Raw genomic sequence first — 22,872 nt, 5'->3', positions numbered from 1 at the left:
AGTTCAGTTTAACCTTCGATCATATTGAGCTCTATTTACGATCGCAATTGAGAATTATTAATCAGATTTTTAACACCGTGAGTGATCATTCGTGTATCTGTTCAATGCTCGTTGTACACGGTGTTCGAAAAGTTTCGTACCGCGTGAATTACGCAGTTTTATTTGGCATGTTAAAACAAAACGGTGAAAAAAATTTTCACTCCGACGATTTTTCCTTGACGGCAAGAGGTCCTGAATTTCAAACCTGTTTTGAAAGAGACTTACCTGCACGAAGAATAAGATGCGAAAACGAGGAAATATGAGGCGGAAAAGAATTTTTTTTATTGCTCACAGTGACGCAAGTTATTGCCAGCAGGTATTAACATATCATATTATCCGTCTCGTCGTATTATATCGAGGTGCTTAAGATCGGCGATAACTATCTTCTGTAGTAGCAATTCAAAAGTTGGGTCTTTAGATCAGTTGGCAATTTCGGATCTACGAGTAACGATACATGTTATGCTAATTTAAGCATATCTACGCACGTGCGAATATGGTTTACACGTTTGCAAACGGCTTGTGAAAAACGTTTGAACAGTTGTCAGGTCTATTTTTATGAACGTGGATTATGGAATTTCAGTTTTTAATATTCTTTGTTTTCGTTTTTGTACATGTGTGTCAACAGAGCTTGCTTTGCTTGCGCGAAATTTCGCACTTTGTACATTTGTATCCAATCTTACATGTCTCACTTATACCATTGACCTAAATTTGGGAGTAAAGAAAAAAAAAAGGAAAAAGAAAGTATAATAACGAATGTACAGTACTGTACATCGATAAACGTCATTACGTTATAAAAGCAATTGTATTGATAGCTTTTGCGAGAATATTGTCAGAGTATTTCAAAATAGAAGAAGGTTTTACAAGGCTTGAAAGAAAAGATGAAATAGATTTTTTCATGAGCTTGGTTCAACGACGCGGTGAAATTTAAAATCAGAAAAATGACACCCACGTACGATGTTGAGATTATAATATGGCGATGTGTAATAAACTGTCAGTCGAATTAGAGATTGCGAAACAGTCATTCACAGACTGAGAATTCGGACAGCGTGAAACTTAAAGTGTAAAAAAGATTTTCTTTGGCAACGAAAAGACATCTTTATATTCGAAAAATGTCTTTCGTGACTTTGAGACGTGTAGAAGCGTTGGTTAAACGTCGTTTTGAAGACGTTTAAGATTAGCGCTGTCTTGAAGAAAGATTATATTTATAAATTTAACTACCATTTAACATTACCGTACTGCAATAATAACACAATTAGCACCATCATCGTATGTAACAAAGAGAGATAATGAAATTGGGTAAAAAGAGAGCGAAAGAGTTCATCGCGATTATATGCGATGATTTTCGTTGTCAGTTGGTGCTGTGGACAGTTTTCGGAAGATCCGTGGTTCCGGATTTCTTTTCCGCTTGTTCCTTGGCGAGGAATTCCGGATCGTTCCAAAACTGGACGTCACCGCTTGCGAATAGCACGTATACAAGATTGGTGACAATGAAGACAGCGGCAACTATCCAGAATACGAGTCTCCACTCGTTTACGGTTTGGTGGGGTGTCAATACGCCGACGAGATAAGGCGTGACGATGCCGGAGAGGGCGCCAATGCCGTTTACAAGTCCCATAAGGGTGCCGGAGTAGTTGGGACTGAGGTCAAGCGCGTTGACCTTCATGCCCGAGTAGAAGGTGCCCATCAGCGCCATGCCGATGGTGAAGAGAACGACGACGAGGACGTTGTTGCATCCGGCGTACGAAGCGGCGACCAAAAATATGGCAGGTCCGATCGAGGCTACGGTTGTGAAGAGCTTCCTCGCATTTCCGCGAGATATCAGTCCGGTGTTTATTATCCAATCAGCTAGCCAGGAGGATGCGATGCTGACGAACCACATGCAGAGGTACGGAAGAGCGGTGAGGAGGCCGTTCGAGGCTATCGAGAACTTCAGAACGCTGCTCATGTACTTCGGGAGGTCGGTCACCATCGTGAAGAAGCCCCAGTCGTGACCGATTTGGGTTATTATCAGGGCCCAGAGCGGTCCGGAAGTCAGGATGTGGCGCCATGGGGTCGGTGGGATGCGTCGATGAGTGTGCGCCGCCATTGCCTCGTGGAGGTACTTCTTCTCCTTGTCCGATATGAACGGGTGCACGTCAGGGTTGCTGTAGCAGACGACGGCGAAGACCATGAACCAGGCGACGCCGAGCGAACCGAAAACGTAGAATACAGAGCGCCAGCCCAACGGTGAGTATCGCAACAGAACACCGGACAAAGCGTTCGCCACTACAGTGCCGATCTGAGAACCGGCGAACACCATCGCTCCGATCTTGGAACGCTCCGAAGGTGGCGTCCATTGGGCGAGAAGTGCGTTAACAGCCGGAAATGTCGTGCCCTCACCGAGACCCATGAAGAAACGTAGCACTATCAAGGCAGTCGCTCCTCCCGATTCGACCGCCAATGGTGTCAGTAAAGTCAGGATTCCGGTGGACAGGATTCCGAGACCGAGTGAATACTTGCCGCCGAATTTCTCCGCCATCACACCTCCCGGTATGTGCGTCAAAACGTAGCCCCAGAAGAAACTTGACAGGATCAGACCCTGTTGGGTAAAGTAGTGGTCAAATCCCTTATTACCGTTAAATGTTGGAAGAAAATTTCAACGTCGAATTTTATGGACCCTGATTTTGGGTTTATCTAACACTAACAAGGAAGGTCGATCCCAGGTCGATATCTCCGATTTCATTTCTTTTGTAATATGTTATAGTAGACTAAAAACTAAGCGACACGTATCTTTTCTTATCCGTTGTTAAGCACTTTAAGGGTTCGAAACCACCCTCCAAAGTAAGGAACGTCAAGGAGTGATTTGACTTGCTTGTAAGTATCTACAGATGTTCTATTCTACGGTAGTCTACATCGGCTTCCTAATTTCACCGGTACCATTATTCAAACTGTAGAAATTTCAACCATTGTACGAAAAACTGCAAGACAGTGGACTCGACGCTTTTATTTTAGCACTAACACTTTCGAGAATGCAAACGAACGGCCATGACTCCTTATAGGATGGAAAGAGCTATACACTGAGACAAGAATTGTTGACCATGGACTTGAAGAGCCCCGAAACTCAATATGAAAACCGTCTCGTTCTCTCACCTGTAACGATTCATCCCAATCATAGCTTCCTTTGGGACTGTTGGTTACGGAAGTTGCGTTGCTCGAAGGGCAGACGAAATCGTCAATCGTGGCGGTATGGATATTTTTTGTTTTGTTCACCATCTCGGTTATGGCGAGAGACAAGCAGGTTCGCATGGTGTAGGCATTCATGATTCCGAAGAATCCCATCACTGCGAATACCCATCGCTGCTGAATCGGAGCGCCTGTAAGTGTCCACCAGAAGTGTTACAATAATCGTCGGTAAACTGTCGGTTACGACGATCGATCAACCGATCGACAGTTACGTCAGCAGTCATGGAATGCTTTGATCGTCTTTGGTATCAATCTACGCGAACACACGTTCTTTCAATACTATTTAGACATCCAGGGTAAACCTGCTTAATGAAACGGCACGAGGCAATGTCATGATTAGGTAATTTCTAGACCGGAAACAACCGAGCTGTCTTATTGCGTCCTCGGAAATAACGCGACGTGACATTTCTGCAAGCTCTCATCTTTTTCTCCACGTTAAATTATAACACCTTGTGATCGAATTATCGACTCTGTTCCAAACACCCGATCCCCGCAGTGTTTTCACGGTTTTTCGTCCACACAGTGTCATTGCAACGCGATCCCGATCACGGTCACCGACAAAGTGGCGGTACGCGGACAACGGTAGATAAAAGAAGAATCTCGAAAATTAAAAAATTCACCTCATCTTGTCATCGCGTAAAATTAACACTACATAACACGATCAAAGTACGACAGTATCATTACTTACAACAGGTCTTCCAAATGTACAACATTCCGATAGCGACACCCCCAGGGTGTTCAATTTTCCTTTCCTCGCTTTCTCTCTCTCTCTCTTTCTCTTTCTCTCTCTCTCTCTCTCTTTGTCTCCGTTTTTCTCCACTGTTCCTTTCAGTGAAATTTTGACACTACGAAATCGAAAACAATCGGCGATAGTGACGATTGTATACGAACGAAATTCACTGGCTATGAATTGGACCGACTCGCACGACTAATTGATCACAGTTCCTCGACGGCGTCTTCTTATCTGTGCAACCGAGTTGTTTCTTCGGAGTTATAATGCACGCCGGCTCCTTCGTCGGTACACCGTTTTATGCGCGTTTACCACCTTCGAAATAATGGCATTCGAACAGGCAGGTATATACTAGCGATTCGCGCCAGCTAGTGACGCGGGTTCTAAACCATTCACTCCACGTTTGCTGTACACATTTTTAACCCAAGTATACGTATACATGTATTGGCTAATTTTATGCGACGGTGCATAAACGTAGTTAGCAATTTTAGAGAACTTCTTGTGTTTTTTTCCTCGTCATTCTCGCAATGCAAAGAAAGAATTCACCTCCTCCGTCATCATCTGACAAACGGAATAACGTTGTTATCGAGATAAAGGTATTGGATTAAAAGAGAGAATGAAATTGATTCAAATAACGAAAGAATCTTCGAAAGATAAAAATCTTGGATCTAGATGGATCAGGCCAAGGTATCGATCCAAAGGCAGACGACGAACAACAACGAAAACAACACACCATTGCGTGTATAGTTTGAAGATACCAGGTCATGTGTGTAGACGGAAAGTAGAATCGGAAAGAAGTTTTTAAATAAACAAAAGGAAATCGGATTTCGCATTAAACGCAATCGCGCGATTATCAGTCAATCAGTTTTGCGGAAAAGTGACGCGTGGATTTTTCTCAGTATACGGCTTGTTCCATGAACACACTGTGCGATACACATGGTATTAGACAACGATAGTAACAGGTAATAGGGATCTGGAAATAATGCGAGGATTGCAGTTTGATTATTGATTATTAACCGCACTGCCGCCTCTTTACTCTTGTGCAATCGCATAACGTGCATATGACAGAGGTTGCAGTGTGCAAGTACCAACATTCTGGATGATTAAGAGCTGTAATAAAGATGTTTAGATCCGATCGTCGCGCGTTGTCTGCGTCCGTAAACTATATATATTATAGTTATAATCGTATAATCTTTAGCCGGCGATATCGAGCCGCATTTTATTTCCCATTATATATCGGCCGAGGACACCGCGAGCCTTCATCTGGAACAACGTCTTACCTACCACCGTGTCGAGCAGCGATCGCGCTGCCGATATGCCAAGTTAACCCAAATCTTTTAAATTCGAGGCAAACAATGCCGGCGCAGATTCGGCCGAACCGTGCATCGCTGCGATCACTGAAATTCAGGCAATCTTGGTGTACTTTTCTTGAATGTTTCCGGATCAATCCGGAGATAGAACGGATCTGAGTTTCCGATGAAACCATTTTTATTCATGGGAATTTGGAATCATTTCCAAATGCCAGTCCATATTTAGAGAATCCAAGATTCATCCGATGTTAATTTTCAATTGCATTAGATTTTTATTCATAATTTCAAGGGATTCAGAGGATTAAAGTGGCATTTGATGAGAATGTGGAATAGCATTTGGAATTTATGTCAAATTCTTATGGATTTTGAAAATTCCACTATCGTTTCATGAGAATGTGGAATTGCTTTTGGAATTCCTTCAGAATTCTCACGGATTTACAGAAATTCCAGTGTCACAGAACATTCGGCATGAATTGCAAGTACGACTACAATTTCATTTCGAATTCTGAGAGGTTTAGAGAATATACCTTCTGATAAAAATATGAAATCGCAGGAATTTAGTAGATTTTAGTGCCGCACTAATCCCAAAGAAATTTGGAATTGATTCGTGTTGTGAATTCCTATTACGCGTGCGTCGGAAAATTTTAATTTGAACGATTCAAACATCCTCCTAAGCATATTTCGCAGTTCTTCCATCAATTCGAAAGCGATAAATTTCGAACATCGTGAATTATTTCGAGATCGCAGGGAATATTTATGATCAGTAATTGTTGTAAAATTATGTTCTAAATTCCTTACCGATCTTACCAACTTTTTACGGTATTAAAAAGAGAATTGCATTTTAAGTTTGTAAATATTCTTTACAGAAATATCTCACAAATTAATTTAGAATTGCACAGAATCTTAATACAAAGTTTTAGCTAGTATTTTACAACTTACCTGAAAATTGTTGTAGATTTTTTTTTAACTCGTAGAACCCACTAATATTATACACGATGTTTCTCTCACTGAAATCCGACACAAGTTCATGAAATTGCTATGAATTGTCATGGTGATTTCATACACGAAATTTCACTTTTGAATTTCATTGCAGGTAACTAAAAAATATCACCAATATCCGATAAATCATCGAGATCACTGAAATCGAATGGAATCTTTTAAAACTGTCGAACCTAATTCTTCGCTTAACGATTTATACACTTCTCACAAGTTTCATGATCGGTGACAAATCGATCATTGGAACAAAATCGGAATAATTTTGTGAAAAATCGTCGAAATTCTTTCCAAGATCGGCGCCGATTTTCTGTCGGCGATAAAAATCGCCAAGCGTAATGTGCACGAAATAAAAAATTAGCCAATCATCGCTAAAACTTGAGACCGATGTCTTTAAGATAACCGTAGAAATCTGATGAATATCGTTACTTACAGCCAGAATTCAATATCGCCAATAAATGAGGGGGTATCATCATCTCGATCTGCATCTTTCAATCCCCACTGATGCTCATTGCTACTGCACTGACCGCGGGGCGTTGAATCAACGTTAAATCGATGATCGGTATCGAATTTCGTGACGATCGCGGATCGCCAAATGTGGGTAACGACCTCCGAGTCGATGATTCCGGAACTGTTCAACGACTGGAAGGCTTCTCACGTGAGTTTCTCGGTTTCGTATATGCATATATCCCGATCCGGTCGATCGGTGCCGATTTCCGGCCTCTCCTCGCCTCGCCTATACAATAAGTTATCCGAAAACGTTTCGCTCCGGCACACCTTTCGGTAATTATCCAGCGTAATAAGACCCAAGATATTGTCGCTCTGTTCGAGGTGACATACATTTCATTTTGGTTGCTCAGCATTGACTCCGTTTCCAAGGATTACTCCATACTTTGTTCCGGCTTTATTCACTGACGCGCGTCGACCGACTTTATCATCTTTCGTATGATTTATTTTCTGCTGGAAAGAAAATGCCTAACCATATATAAGGTTTCAAAACCATTCAAGTAATTTATACGTCAAACCAATTTTCAACCAATTATCCTGCCATTATCGTTTCTCATCTCATTGTCTACCTCGTCGTATAAATATGATTAATTGTTTGTTCATTGGCTGGTATTTCAATGTCGTGTTTTTCTCGTTTCTGCATAATTCCTGGAGGCAAAATAAAATTTTTTTTACACCTGTCATTTTTCACTCCCCAAGAATTGGTCGTTTCTTTAATCCCCTTTAAGAACTTTCATCACTTTTTTTTTTGAATTTTTTCAACACATATCTTAGGGTAGAGCTTTCGATCAATTTTCAATTCAAAATCATTATCCAGTTCATCGAATGAGCAGAAATGTAAATTATCGACAAGAAATACTTCAGTATTATTAATTTTTCTAACCTTATGGAGAAAAAAGAAAAAATGTTTACATCGAAACTGAAAAAGTAGAACAACCGTAACCATTTATTCGAAAATCTGGAATAGAATCGACTATCTAATCAAACTCGTGGAATAATTTTCTTACCAATTGTTGCTAAGTCATTCCAAGTATTGACCGGGAGAAGGCGAGTAAAAAAAAAATTAATAACAAAAAAAAAAAAAAAAAAACATAAATAACAACTATGACTTTGTGTTCGTGAATTGTGTCGTGACTTGCTTTTGTGTCGGATATATCGTGTATATAAAACGGTATATTGAAACTGGGTTGAAAATATCTTAGATAAAATATGTAAACAAAAATCTCAAGGTTTTCGTAATAGTCAACTGTCATCGTTGTTATCGCACCGGTATGACAAAATAGTTGGTGCCTTTACATAGTCATCGTCGAAAACGGCTTCAACAGTTATTCATTTTGCCAAAATTAAATGTGACCGATTGAAACGGAGAGTGACAAGATTTAAAAAAAAATCGAATTTGAAACCGAAATTCCGAAATCTGAAAACTGTACTCTTTTAATGTTGATTATTTTCCAACTACGCTTTTTAAAAACTGGGAAACGACAGCAACGACGGTAAATTAATGAAGGACATTGCAGATACACGGGGAAAAACGTCTCTCCGTATAATCGCACGGTTTTTGTCAAATTGTTTTGGCAAATACGTATATATACACACACACACACACGTACATTTTCAATTATTTAGTTCAAGGTAACCAGAATTAGATCTTATTCTTTGGAACGTTTTCTTTTCGTTTCTTTGTTTTTTTTTTTTTGATACACAATTACTTGTCTAATTCTCGGGTGTAAATTATACATTCATATGTGAAAAAATTTTCAACAATTTTGAAAATAATTAAATTAAAACTTAGTCGGAGAGATCCTGAAAAGTAAAACACGATACGAACATCGTATATCTTTTTATATTTCTTAAATGTTCCAATCTACGCGTACCTGTATCTGATAGTAAACTTGTAATTAAGAAATTGATAAAATCTCGGGGAAACTTTCGGGACTTTGAAACTTTTTTGATTGAATATCACAAAACGTTATTCAGATTACATTTGAATTACAGAGCGTGACTCGAGTGCGGGGAGCTGCGTAATGTTAAATAACAGCACTGCGCTTTTCGGTGTTTAACATACATATACATACAGACGCTAGTGTACGTATATACGTAGTAAAAATTTCAATTACCCAAAGCTCGTCTTACCTAATCTTAACTATTGCACGAGTAATATTTTCTACCGTGTATACATCGCGATTTGCGCTATGACAAAACGCATAATGCACTCGACTATTTCCTGCATCTCCTGTATCATCACACCCCCCCCCCCCCCCCCCCCCCTTCGCATCTACGTTTATATGTATATATATGTATCACGTGCCGACCATTAATTATTGTTTGTTCTGACAGATCCGTCGCTGCTTACGTTTCATCCTCGGATTTATTTTTACCGCTTTATTTATGACGGAAACACACAACCTGAATGTCAATTCTGAGTTACGTGAACCGTGCAGATACGGTAGAAATCTGATCAATCAAGTTTTGCTCGATATGTAATTTTTATTTGTTTTTTTTTTTTTGCTATAAATAAAATTTGCGAAAATTGAAGAGAAAATTCACAATATAAATAAAAATGTTATCCTAAATTTTGTACCCGATATTACGATATACAAGGAATCACGCGTTAAAGAAATACTTTGATTTTTATAAAATCGAGAATATCTTGAATCGTTTTTCAGAAATTTGATGAAATTCAACGTTTCAATGATTGCTAATCAATTTTTATTACAGTAGTATAATTTGCCATGCGAACGGTTAGATTTGCTTGATTTTTTTTTTTCTTAATCCATCTTTTTCCCGTTTCGCCCGTCAACTTGAGTTTTTTATTTTTACTTTCTTGCGCTTCTTCGGTCAGAAAATATCCTCCGATGAAAATGAGGCTGTTTTATCGAAATGCGATGGAGAAATTGTTATAATTGTAAAAATCATAAATTAAATTATATCGTCAAGTTTTATCGGTTGTAATTTGGATTAGCCACCGTACCTAAGTCAGCGAGGCTTTAGCTAGGGTTTGTTATATAACGTCACTCGAAAAGGTTGTAAATTTTATTCATATCCGTTATCGGTTTTATTACATCACATACCGTAAAAAAATGAGAAAAAAAATAAATAAATTCAACTACCGTGGCAACCAAATTATAAATTTTATCTCCAATCATCTTATTGCCGGTTGCAAAGTCGGTGCTGTACGGCAAGATTTAACGAATCGACGTAAATCGAGAGGTAAAAAACACACGATCATCCATCGTGAACGATTACTTCGGGAATAAAATTAACGGAAACACGTTTCTGATAATCGCATGATACATCTCACAACCACTCTGCGTAATAAAAATTTACACAGCTTCTATTAATATCTTTCCGCGAATACCGAACGCAGCGATTAAACAAATAAATATCACGTATTTTCCGTAATATTCTTAAAAATATTACGAATAATAATTTTAAAAAAAGTTCATGATATATGTACTCAAGTGAACATTGCATAGTTTTCTTTTTTTAAATTGTATCTTTCAATTCTTTTTAATTCTCTTCGCGTGTTAATACATTTTTATTATTTATATTCACTTGGTGTATATGTATATGAAATTGTTTATTCTGTTTTTTTTTTCATTTCTTTTTAATAATACCAAAACTGTAGAATGTTATTAAACTTATATATTACATAATATATCGAATGTAATTACAGGGAAGTTGGTGAAAAATTTATAACATGGGTTGCATACATTTATATGGTTATTGGATGATTAATTCACTACATGTGAATAATTTTAAAACGCGGTGAGAATACTGAGAGATATTTATACCTTTCGGATTTACTCTTACGTTACATTATATGTATATATTATAAATATACGTATACATATATACAACTAAATGACGAACGTTCAACATTTTTCGTCATTGACTAGCTTGACAATAGTTCATATTACAACAATACTCTTTGTTTATTTATGCATACATTCGTCTTCTGATATTGTTTGTACAGCGCAATTTGATGAAAGGAAAAAAGAAATTTCCCCGTTAAAAAAGAAGAAAAGTGAATCAATCAACTTTCAAATTTCACTCGTTACAATTATACTTTTTTCGCCCAAAGCACGATGACCGTTTGTAAAAAGAGTTACGGCTAGTAGGCAAAACCGAATATCAATTTTACGATTTTAACAACCGCGATGAAAATCGGAAGTGGGTAAAACGTAGGTGAAAAAAAAAAAAAAAAAAAAAAAACTTGTTCTAAACGTTGAAACTCGTCGTTTGATCGTTATTCACGTCTTGACATCGTTTTTTCCGCGTTCGACAGTAGCAGCAGCAGCAGCAACATCCCCTTCCTTTTTATTTTTCCTCCCCTCGGTATCCCTGAGAAGAAATTCCGGATCATTCCAGTACTGAACCTCCCCACTTGCGAAGAAAAGAAACGCGGTGTTGGTAACAATGAAGACGCCAAATATGATCCAGAAGACGAGTCTCCACTCGTTCACTGTCTGATTCGGCGTTAAAACGCCGACGATATAAGGCGTTATGATCCCAGAAAGCGCGCCAATCCCGTTCACGATAGCCATAACGGTTCCGGAGTAGTTCGGACTGAGATCAAGCGAGTTCACCCTCATACCAGGGTAGAAAGTACCCATCAGCGCCATACCGACGGTAAAAAGTGTGACGACGACGTAACGATCGCATCCGGCATACGAGGCGGCGATGAGAAAACAGGCCGGTCCAACGGATGCGATCGTTGTGAACATCTTCCTCACGTTGGTCCTGGTCATTATCTTTTCGTTTATCATCCAATCGGCGATCCAGGACGAACCGATGCTGACGCACCACATGCAGAGGTACGGCAGAGCGGTAAGGAGGCCGTTCGTTTTTATCGAGAATTTGAGCACCCCGCTCATGTACTTTGGTAGGTCGGTAACCATAGTGAAGAAACCCCAGTCGTGACCGACCGAGGCGGCGACCAGGGCCCATAGCGGTACCGATTTTAGCAGGTGGCGCCACGGCGTGGGTGGGAACTTGTTGTGGGTGTGCTCGTGCATGTTATCGTGAAGGTACTTCTTCTCGCGATCGGAGACGAACGGGTGATCGTCGGGTGTGCTGTAGCAGACGAGGACAAAGACGACGAACCACGCGACGCCGATCGAGCCGAAGACGTAGAAAACCGAGCGCCAACCGATCGACGAGTACTGCAAAAGTACTCCGGACAGCGCGTTCGCCACAACGGTGCCGATCTGAGCACCGGCAAGAATCAGCGAACCGATTTTTGAACGCTCGGCTGGCGGCGCCCATTTCGATATCAGGGAATTCAACGCCGGAAACGTCGTGCCCTCGCCGAGGCCCATCAGGAAACGAAGTACTATCAGACCCGTAGCGTCGAACTCTTCGACCACCAATGGTGTTATCAGGGTGAATATAGCCGTAGACAGAATGCCAAGACCCAGAGTGTACTTTCCACCGAAACGTTCGGCCAGCTGGCCACCCGGCAGATGCGTTATCACGTAGCCCCAATAGAACGACGATAAGATTATACCCTGCGGGAGCGAGAGAGAAAGGCGGAATTAGGGTGGTGCTGTAAAACGGAATAAAACAATGTTTGGTTTTTATAGATTTTTTTTTTTTTTTTTTTTTTACGGTTTCTTTCATCTTTTTCATTCGGAACAATTTGTTTTTCGAGACGTGTATCAAGCCCGCACGTGTCACGTGACGGATTTTAGGATTTTTAAGACATGGATTTTATTCGAGATTTTTTGTGTTCAAATTCATTGTTTTGGTGTTAGGTGGTAAAGTGTTACGGTCGGATAGGACCGTTAAATTATCGTGTGAATTAACGTTCGTCGAATAATTGGCAAAACATAACCTCAAAGCCCGTCTCGCGGCGAAATAAGTCGATGAAAAATATGTACGATATTTATTAAGCCCTAGCTTGGCTGAAAGTACTTTTGGACAGTGGCACGGTCATTTTACGATTTTGACGAACGGAATATTTTATCACGGTATCAATATCAACGGAATCAATTAAAAGCACAAGTATACTATTAGCGAAAAAAAAAGTTATTTATTATAGTCGCGAGAATAAATTTTTCGCTGAACTCAAACTTCTGATCGTGAAATATATATATATATATTCGCAAAATTTATTCTCGCGACTATAATAAATAACTTTTTTTTTTCGTTAATAGTATACTTGTGCTTTTAATTAATTCCGTTGATATTGATACCCTGATAAAATATTCCGTTCGATTATTTATGCGCACAAAATTCCACTGTACTTATTTTGGTAATTTTTATTTTCTTACTGCTGACAACCTGTTAAACAACTTCACCTATCCATAAAACACACTCAAGCACGTATCAACGCATGCAATTATTTGCGATTCGTTTCATTCGAATTTGTTCTTTTTTTCTTTTGTCTGTATCTTTGTGGTTTTATTCTTTTTTTTTTCTTTTCTTTTTTTACTTACATATTTGAACAGCAGTTTCTTTTCAAGTCTGGCAGACTTTATCGATCACACATAGATACTCATTATCATACCGTATGTATACTGTATATATCTGTAATATTCTAGGAACAAAAACACGCCATCGAGTCCGTACAAAAATGGCACTAAGAAATCTGTTAATACAGCTTATTTTCAACTTTACTTGTTATGAAATTTGTAAATAAAAATGAGGAAACAAAAAAAAAAAAAAAAAAAACGACAAATACCTGCAAAATTTCCGAGACTAGTGATCAAAAAATCTTTCCTTTACCTTAATTTCAAGTGTGACAAAAACACGTGGAATAATAAACTGAATCACGCAGCAGGCTATGCTGGACTGTTTTATAATTATTATTATTATAATATTTTACAGTTTTGCAGTCAAATATGTACATACTCTACACCTGTGCAAGTTATACCGTATAAAAAAATTTTACAACACGTTAAGAGCTTGGTTAATTTCTGTCATAAAAACTAAACTTTTTGCATTTAATAATCTCGCTGAGGTTTGAAACAGACGAAAAAAAAAAGAAAAAAACACCAAAAATTCACCGACGATACGATTTTTTCCTAACCAAATTCAGACGCAATTATTCCTGCGTTATAGATGCATAGCAATTTCTCGTTTAAAGAAGGAAAACAATAAACCAATTTTTACTTATTGTTAGAGAAAAACATTGTTCACCTTTACGTGTTATATAATATTGAGCGTTTAAAAATCAGCGAGTTGAAACGCATCTTTGTATTCGATACGAAAAACAGGTTTTTTCGAAACGGCATATCTTTCCTTCTCTGTTTTGTTTTGCGATAAATTAAAGTGTAAAGAATAGAAAAAAAATATATATATAAATATATACATATATAATAATGAGAAAAAAAAAAAACAACGTTTTAAACGTGTTTCGAAAACGTGACATTTCTTCAACGTTCCACAATGCCATTGAAGAATCCGGCTATTATGCAACACATCATCGTTTTTCTCTTCTCTTATAATTTACAGCTGCCCTAGCTTTACGATCTTGGATTTAAGCGTGATCTTATCTACCAAACCGTGGCGAGTGTTTTACTGCAAAATATGTGACAGCGTCCTCCGACTCGTTTACGGTGTAATATAATGGAATTTGAATCCCTGATCGAAGTAGTTGTTGCGTAACGTGCAATATGAAGCACGCGATAAATATTTTTTACACACGTATCCGCGATTCTTATCAATACCAGCTGTCACATTTTACGTGAAATCTTCAACTAATCTCGAATATTATCACTGTGCGGTAAACGCCTATAATAAATTTATACCTGTATTAGACTGATGCAAAACAAAATTCGATTAAACAAATAATACACTGAGAGAAAATTTTTAGTACCGGTTACTTAATTATTTTCATTTTTTACCACGATCGAAAAATATAGTTCTAGGTAGAAAATAAAAATTAGTTTTCTAGCCGTTAACGGAAAGTCTAGTATCCGTTACTATTCTTTCTCATTACGATCGCTCTTGCTAGATTTTCTTGCAACTGTTGCGAAAATTTAACGCTCGTGCAAAAATAAATTGACGTTGAAGCCTTGTTTAACTAAAAAAAAGTAGAGTAAGCCTCAGTAACTGATTTTGCGTTGCAATTACCAAAAAAGGATCGACGATAGCGCAAAATGGTTACGCGTACCTCGATTTTCGTGATTCCGACAATATTCAAACAGTTTTTTTTTTCAACGATACCTGTTTTACTGAATTTTTCTCGTTACTGTAACAAATGAAATTTTTCTCAGTCTAAATAAAACGTTGATATAAATTAAATAAATTTATTGAATATCCCTCAGTCAAAAGTAAAAGTGATTTTCTGTTTTAATATCACGTATTCAATAGTTGTAGAAAGAGGAAATAACACGTATGTTATGATTCGAGTCTTCAATATTAATATTTAATGTTTCCTGAACGCAATTTACCATTTTCCAATTTAATTAACATGATAAAATAATCGTAGTTATTTCTCAATTTTGTAACTCAGCAACGGGGCAATACACATAAATGTATACGATGCATATTTTTTCACGGAATTTAATGCTCTACAAAAAAAAGATCTCTGATAATTTTTTTCATAACCAAACTCTTTCAAAAGTTTTTCAAGGTTAAATTTGAAATCGTGTAAAAAGTCGTTGTTCTTTTCTTTCGCTAATATTATGCATTCCTCTTATTTCCTCTGCCAATCTAATTTTTTGTGGACAAAATAAAAATTCGAGGAAATGTAACAATTTATCGAGTTTATACGATTTCACAGTTCATTATCTTCTAGTCTTCGTTACAATATAGAGATACATATTATATGCGTGTGTGTGTGTGTATGTGTATGTGTGTACCTGCAAACTTTCGTCCCATTCGTAAGTACCCACGGCGCTGTTGGTTGTGCTTGTAGAATTTGTCGAGGGGCAAGTTTCGTCAGTGATTTCTGAGCTATCGGTCTCGACGACCATCTCGGTGATAGCTAATGACAAGCATATTCTCATAGTGAACGCGTTCACTACCGCGATGAATCCCATCAAGGCGAAAACCCATCTTTGGGGTATCGGGGCACCTGAGAAATTTATACCCATTGAAATACGATGCGGATGTTCGGAAAGATTTCGATATAATTATACAACGGGTGAAGAAAAAAAAAAAAGGGAAGACGAAATAATAATAACAATAACAGTATGAAAAAAAAAAAAAAATTAACTACTTATACAACATGCCTCATAAGTGTATAACAATTGTAATCGATTGTTTATTCAACATATGTAAAGAAAAATAGGTAAAAACGGTGTGAATTTGTGCTTCGCGAGGGTATTTTTTTTTTTTTCTATTTTACTTTCTCCTTCTCTTTTCTATTTATTTTACAAATCGAGCATAACGCGAGTAGAAAAAAAGAAAAAAAAATCCATACTCAAGCATCTGAACATTTACTGGAACGCGTAAGTTTTCGAAACTGGTATGGAATTAAATATCGAGTTCACCGCTCGAATCCGCGAGTTAAATAGCTCGAGGCAGGGAAAAGTACGAGAAATATTAAATAAGCGTATAAACGATGAAAGAAATAACTCTGCATTAATAACAAGAATAAATAAATATATATATATATAATATTTAAAAAAAACATGTTTATTCCCCCCCCCCCCTCCCATCTCCCACTTCGTAAAATCATAGTTTATGACGCAATATTTAACCTCGTGAAAGGAAATCGATGTGCGATTTTTTTAAACGGTGCGACATTCAGTTTTTATATTCGCCGTTCGATTAACCTGTAATATGAATTCAATTCTAACGGTTGAAGGGAGATGATAAATTTTTTTATACATATGGATTTGCCAACTTAATCTGCTTTCCTTCGAATCGTGGCGTTGTATAAATTTTTTAAACCCACGAGTTTCGGGATATTCAAGATTGCGTAAAAACTGGTTTTTACGACTTTTCGAAAAATCGGTACGTAAAATAAACGCTCAGCTTTCTTCACTGGATTACAGTGAAATGTTGAATAATGTCTGTCAAATATAAAAAAAATTTGAATATAGAAACTTTATTCGTATTGAAGAAAAAAAAAAAAATTTTTTTTTACTTTAAAAAATCGTAATTTTACATTAAACATTTCCATGCCTCAAGTTTCGATACTTTAAAAATGGTATTTATTCATTGGATACTTTTTGTTCCTTTCGTTTGTTTAAACAATAATTTTCTATTTCAATTATTCGAAATCTGTGAAGATGGATTAAACCGACATATGAGTGAGAGAGAGAGAGAGAGATATTACCGTACGATTAAAAATTTTTGACGACGCACAGATTTGAATAAAATATACATATAAATTTTCGAACAGAGTTCCGTTTGTTGTGTGAGAAAAATTATTATCTTCCTTCAGAATTCGAATTCTTTAACGGCAAATAGAAAATCTCAATGCGACACGGCTTAAAAAAGTCGCAAAATAAATAGAAAAAAAAAACATTTGAAATTGTTGCATCTGCATAACCGGTTCAATTCTTATCTTCTATCCGGTTTAATTAATTAATAATCCACAGAGACGATTATTAAAAGTCAAAACAAGATGTCTAGAAATAAAAAAAAAAAAGAAAAACCGTTAACTATATAAACTACGTTTTTTAAATACTCTACAGTTCTTTCAATTTTCTATTTTCTGTTTAATGAATATATTTTGCGACGTTATTTGTAGAATTATCGTGATACTTACAGCAGGTTTTCCAAGCCGACAACATCTTAACTATATTTCGTTATAATTCCCAAGCTGGTTTATTTTATTTATCAAATATTTGAATTTATTTCAAAAATCCTTTCTTTATAACGAAATTTGCCAATTATTAAAAAAGAAACAGATCCACTTTCTTCGTTGAGTGAAATAAAATTTTCAATTTATTCGAGAATCGGAAATCGAGACATTATTTACAACTACGATTACAAAAAATTGATCATCATTGATTACCGTATATATTATATAATATATACATGTGTAACACAGATCTTCGAAGAACACAATTGATTCAATTATTCGTTCCAACAAACTGCCGTCATTATTTATTAATCTTGATACATACAATCGCCGACTTGTGTAAATCCACAATTATTGTTGTTACTATTATTATTATTATTATTATTATTATTATTATTATTATCCTCGTTTTGAATATTATTTTCTTATATTTCTTTCACCAGTTGCACTGCGGTTGATGTATATAATTGTTAAAACTCGTTCCGCGAATCAGTAATATGAGGAAAAAAATAAAATAAATAAATAAATAAAAAATATATCCAAGACCCGTGTGTAATAAATTACCAATTTTTTATTCACGTATTTATTTATCTATTTTTTTTTTCTTTCTTTTGTTCACAGAAATTTAAAAAAATATATATATATATATATATTTCCGAATCGTATCGCGATTCGAAATTTAATTGCACGACCGACGATTGTTTAGTCTATCGCCAGACGTTCGAATGACTGGCTTCGCCATAGTCTTATAAACGCCTTATATTATGCTTCATGTTGGGTGAATGCTCACGTTCAGATAACGCTCATACGTAGGCATTCCTGCGTGCGTGCGTTTGTGTGCAAGTAAAGCCGATGTACGTACATGGATACTTTGTACTTACCTGAGCTCACCTGACTGATCCGAACTCAGTTTGCACCTTTCTTCCCTCCCGCCACAATTCTCCCGTCAATCCGTGTCGCGATTTACACGCACACACACACACACACACACGCACACAGGTCAAAAGTTTCTCTCGTTAAACTCGACGGTCTGCGAATTTTCTTGTTTTTTCTTTTTTTTTTTTTTTTATCCCCTCTTCTTTCGGTCAAATGCGTATTATTGTCAATTTTTTTTTAATCAGTACAACGACGGGAAAATTTTATAAATATAATATAAGGACATTCTACAACGGAAGGAATGAGACAAAATTATTACAAATAAAATGGGTACGTGGATTTAAAAAAAAAAAAAAAAAAAAAGGCAAACTCGTTTGCTTAGCGCGATAGCGAAAACCAGTTTTTTTTCCAAACAGGATTTCCTGCAAACGCGTCTTCGCTGCCGTTACGGAAAACCGCGCGCGATCTTCCCGCTCGCAAGTTTCACGTGTGTTAGATTTAATCAGGTTCCGAGAACTCGTTGAAAAATCCATACAACAAACCGATTAATCACCGTCAATTATTGACTTTAATTTTATTACAACCATTAAAGCACGCAGGGTTGAAACTTGAGCATCGTGAGAAACGAAAGAAAGATAAATAAAAATCAATTCATTCCTCCAAATTTTATTCCACGCAAAAGTTTTGCGCGAGCTTGTAGCAATGGAAAAAAAAAGAAAAAAAAACGAGAATTTTTTTACAAGAGAATAATAACAACAATAACAACAATTTCTAATTTGTTATAAAAATTTGTTTTCCGAGTGTAAGGAAAACTGATCGCGAGTGAATTTTTTACACGTTGAATTGGAATCGAGAGAATTTACGTAAAACTTGACGTAAAAGAGTGAATTTTTAACGAACTAATCGAAAAGATCGTTTGCTAAAATTTAATGCGCATGCGTTGAAATTTGTGAACGCAGTTGTTTGCCAGGTTGACCAACTGTTATTAAATTTAAATGAAAGTTCGACGCGATGTGTATAACCTATAAAATTTGTTCGAGGTTACGTTCACGACGGTTGGTCATCCTGGCGAATAACTGTCGTGAAAAATTGTAGCGCATGCGCATCAAGTTTTTAGCAGATGACGGGCAATTCGTTGGTTAGAAATTCGCCCTGCGTACGATAGGAAATTGCATCGATAAAACATGCGGCATTAGTATATAAATTTTAAAGCAATTAAGAAAATATTCCACGTAAAGGCATAAAAGTATACAAAGGTCTTCCCCACTACCTTGACATACTTAATACCTTTCTATTCAACAAAGTCTAGACGATTAGTCGCACTTATATTGCACAGCTGTGGCAGGCAACTATTTATCGCTGACCGTATCTAGATGTCGACAATCTATATCGACACGGGTTAACGATCGTTGTATAAACGACGAGATTTTCCCAAGTCGTTACATAATTATTTCCCTATTTAATTGATAATTTGAAAACCTTGCATTCCATTTATATGATATCGAGGCTGCAAATTTATCCTGAAACATTGCTTTGATTATAAACTAATTAGCGTGATGACACACTGATAGATTAACGCTTTTTTCTTTTCATTGTTCAATTAGTAGATCGATAAAATGTTTCTGATTTTTGATAATTAACCTAATAGACGTAAAAGGAAAAAAAAAAAAAAATTGATCGGCGAATTTGACACGCGTTGCTTCTAACAATTATCTGAATATAAATTATTCTCTCATAATAGTAAATTAATTCTATACCTTATGGCTATATTAAATTTGCTTATGAGTACTTGCAAATTTTTATTTATTTAATTTTCTTCACTAAATCAAAACTGATCGATTAACATGTGTCATCTGTTTTTCATAAAACTTGCATACTTATTTTTCTGTCTGACAATGAACGTGTTTCGATCACATAAATCAGCAGCGAATTGTGAATATTTTAACTTTTTTACAGTGTTAAAGAAATTTCCGATTATTGTTTTCAATAATAATTTCGGCGCGGTGGGATTGACGATTGTTTTCAAATAAATTACGAGACAATTATTTACTGGACTGGTAATCCTAGTTTTCGGTAATAACAATATAATCGTAGTCGACAAAACGTCGTCAGTTATATTGTGAGAGTCTAGTTAAACGCTGTTTCACAACTTGGCCTTATTCTTAGATAGAATTCGTTACGGTAAATTCGATTTGTCGTAGTTCAATGTACATATTTGTTAAATATTCCACGTAACAGCGGCAGCTGTTTAGACGATGAAGTGTCAAGTATAGTTCACGAAAAAAAAAAATAAAAATAAAAATAACCAAATACGACAAAAAGAAAAAAGAAACGTTCAAGGAAGCTCGATCGATTTATTTTCCATCGGACAAATTTCATCATCGCTTTGCCATCAATTTCAAACTAGTTAAAAAAAAAAAAAAAAATAACACACATGTATCTTTTTTTTCTTCCTTCAATTTCCTTCGAAACATATTTTTTATACGATATTGGATTTTTTCTTTTTAACCAAATTTGCTCCCGGTTGATTTGATCTGACAAATTTCAAGCGAAATTTGTAGATGACGAGGTTTAAATAGCATTCAGCAAGAATTCGTTTCTCGACCTTCTGTACACGTAATAAACTATGAATTGAGCAATGTTCCAACTATTTTGTACACGTATATTTCTTATGACAGTACGATATAGAAATATCGTGTGGCTAATTTAAAATCGTAAGAAAAAAAAAAAAAAAATTTCCTTCCACTTTTTGCAGAGTATAACTTTCGCCTGCCTTTGAAATATCTTTATTGTTACTATTATTATTGGTTTTATTGTTACATATCATTGTTAATTTACACCTCTACATATGTATGCATGCGTGGATCGAGAGGGGAAATAAAAAACCAGTGATTTACGCTGTGAGCTTAAAGCGTGTTTCTGCACTGTTTACCTGTGGCAATCATCGAGTCTTATACAATTCTGATACATAGGTATACAAGCGTACTTAAATACATTGGCAAAAACACTGTTACAAGTTTCGCACACGAAGATCTCGGTATCTTATCTGTCAGGTTTAAATTCAATTCCAAGAATAGGATACTGATTATTGTCGAGATTTTTCATTGCATTGCAATGCATTATTTATTTATTTATTTATTTTATTATTTTTTTTTTTTTTTCTTTTGCGATAGTTTGAGTTCAAACAAATAGGCGCACTTTTCCGCATGCAATTTAATTTTTTTCTGATTCGTGAATATAGATTCCCTGGTTTTTCGCATTCACAAAATCGGATTCAATTCAATTTAGAAAACAAAAAGAATTTTTTTCTTCTTCCTCGTTTTCACCTCGCAAAATAAATCCAACACCTGAGCGATGTTACGATTTTAGAGAAAAAAAAAAAAAAAAAAACCAATAAATAAAACAACGAATAGAACACTTTTACAATGTCCACCATGTGTAACGATAATACAATAACGTGTTGCATTTAAAATTCCACCGAAACGATTACAAACTTAACATACTCGTAAATTTTTCTACAATATCGCGCATAGTTCAAAAAACCACGGACCAGAGGTCGCGACTTTCTCGCAGTTACAGAGTATCGTCGTATCGATGGAAGCTTTCAAAATTTTCGAGGCTCGCAATCGCGTTTAATTTTTATACTTGTTGCATTTAATTTTATCCTGAAAGCAGGAAAAAAAAACAACAACAACGACAACAAACGCAAGGCAAAAAGAGAGAAAGAGCAGAGAGAGAGAGATTTCGAGTAGCTCGTCAATGTTTCGTACAAACTGACAAGATTTTAAACAACACACATACATAATTGTTTCGTATATAAAAAAAAAAACGGTAGTTTTTAAATTTGCGCGCACTTACCTTTGAGGAAATTGTAAATCTTGTCGATTCTTCGCTGGCGCGTCGGTTCGGAGTTGTTAAATTCAGCAAGTAGCCAACTTTTTTCATCAGCAACCGGTATCGACGATTCTTTCATCATTGTTATATCACTCAGTTCAGTGGTCACTTAACTAAGTATATTATTGTCAAGTTTGAGAACTAGACAAATGCGATTAATTGCTTGCATGTAATATTACATGTGTAATTTACAAAAACGGACACTTTCACCAAAAACACACCGCGGGATTAAGCCGCGTACATATTTGAAATTTTCGACGATTTGTTTGATACGGAAATGAATGCATAAAAAGGAAGAGAAAATTATTATTGTATTAATATTGTATTATTGTATACAGCATTGAAAAATCTCGGACAAGATATGAATAACGCGGCTTTAACCCGGGTTCTGGTGAAGGAAACGTCAAGACGTAATCGCACCCTGCGGTTATCTTCTTCGCCGCCATTGTTGATTCGTAAACATATATATGTATATATGTATTTATACACCGATCACGACGTATACATATAATGTAAATATTGCGCGATGATTTTCGAAGAACAAAGCAAGTAAGCAAGTGAATAGTCCACTGATTGGTGTGTACATACCGAGTCTA

The 22,872-nt window shown here is 36.4% G+C and overlaps 1 protein-coding gene across 4 annotated transcripts; it reads right to left on the bottom strand.

Moving 5' to 3' along the window:
* Nucleotides 1-605: 605 nt before the first annotated feature.
* LOC124308526 (putative inorganic phosphate cotransporter) lies at nucleotides 606-22,578 on the bottom strand. Of its 4 annotated transcripts, none has more exons than XM_046771319.1 (3): nucleotides 22,241-22,578; nucleotides 3,169-3,392; nucleotides 606-2,617 (listed from the first exon to the last, which is right to left on the bottom strand). In XM_046771319.1, exons 1-3 carry the CDS (start codon nucleotides 22,356-22,358, stop codon nucleotides 1,388-1,390), a joined length of 1,572 nt encoding a protein of 523 aa, XP_046627275.1. In that variant the 5' UTR covers nucleotides 22,359-22,578; the 3' UTR covers nucleotides 606-1,387. The 4 variants fall into 4 exon arrangements, with proteins under 4 accessions (XP_046627275.1, XP_046627277.1, XP_046627274.1 ...); XM_046771321.1 differs by lacking the exon at nucleotides 22,241-22,578 and adding an exon at nucleotides 3,950-4,362; XM_046771318.1 differs by lacking the exons at nucleotides 606-2,617; nucleotides 3,169-3,392 and adding exons at nucleotides 9,089-12,311; nucleotides 15,612-15,826.
* Between the last annotated feature and the right edge of the window lie 294 nt (nucleotides 22,579-22,872).

The sequence above is a fragment of the Neodiprion virginianus genome, chromosome 7, assembly GCF_021901495.1.
Source record: "Neodiprion virginianus isolate iyNeoVirg1 chromosome 7, iyNeoVirg1.1, whole genome shotgun sequence".
NCBI classification, from domain to species: Eukaryota; Metazoa; Arthropoda; class Insecta; order Hymenoptera; family Diprionidae; genus Neodiprion; species Neodiprion virginianus.
Note: the sequence above shows the minus strand (reverse complement) of the source record. Positions and strands in the feature narration are given on the sequence as shown.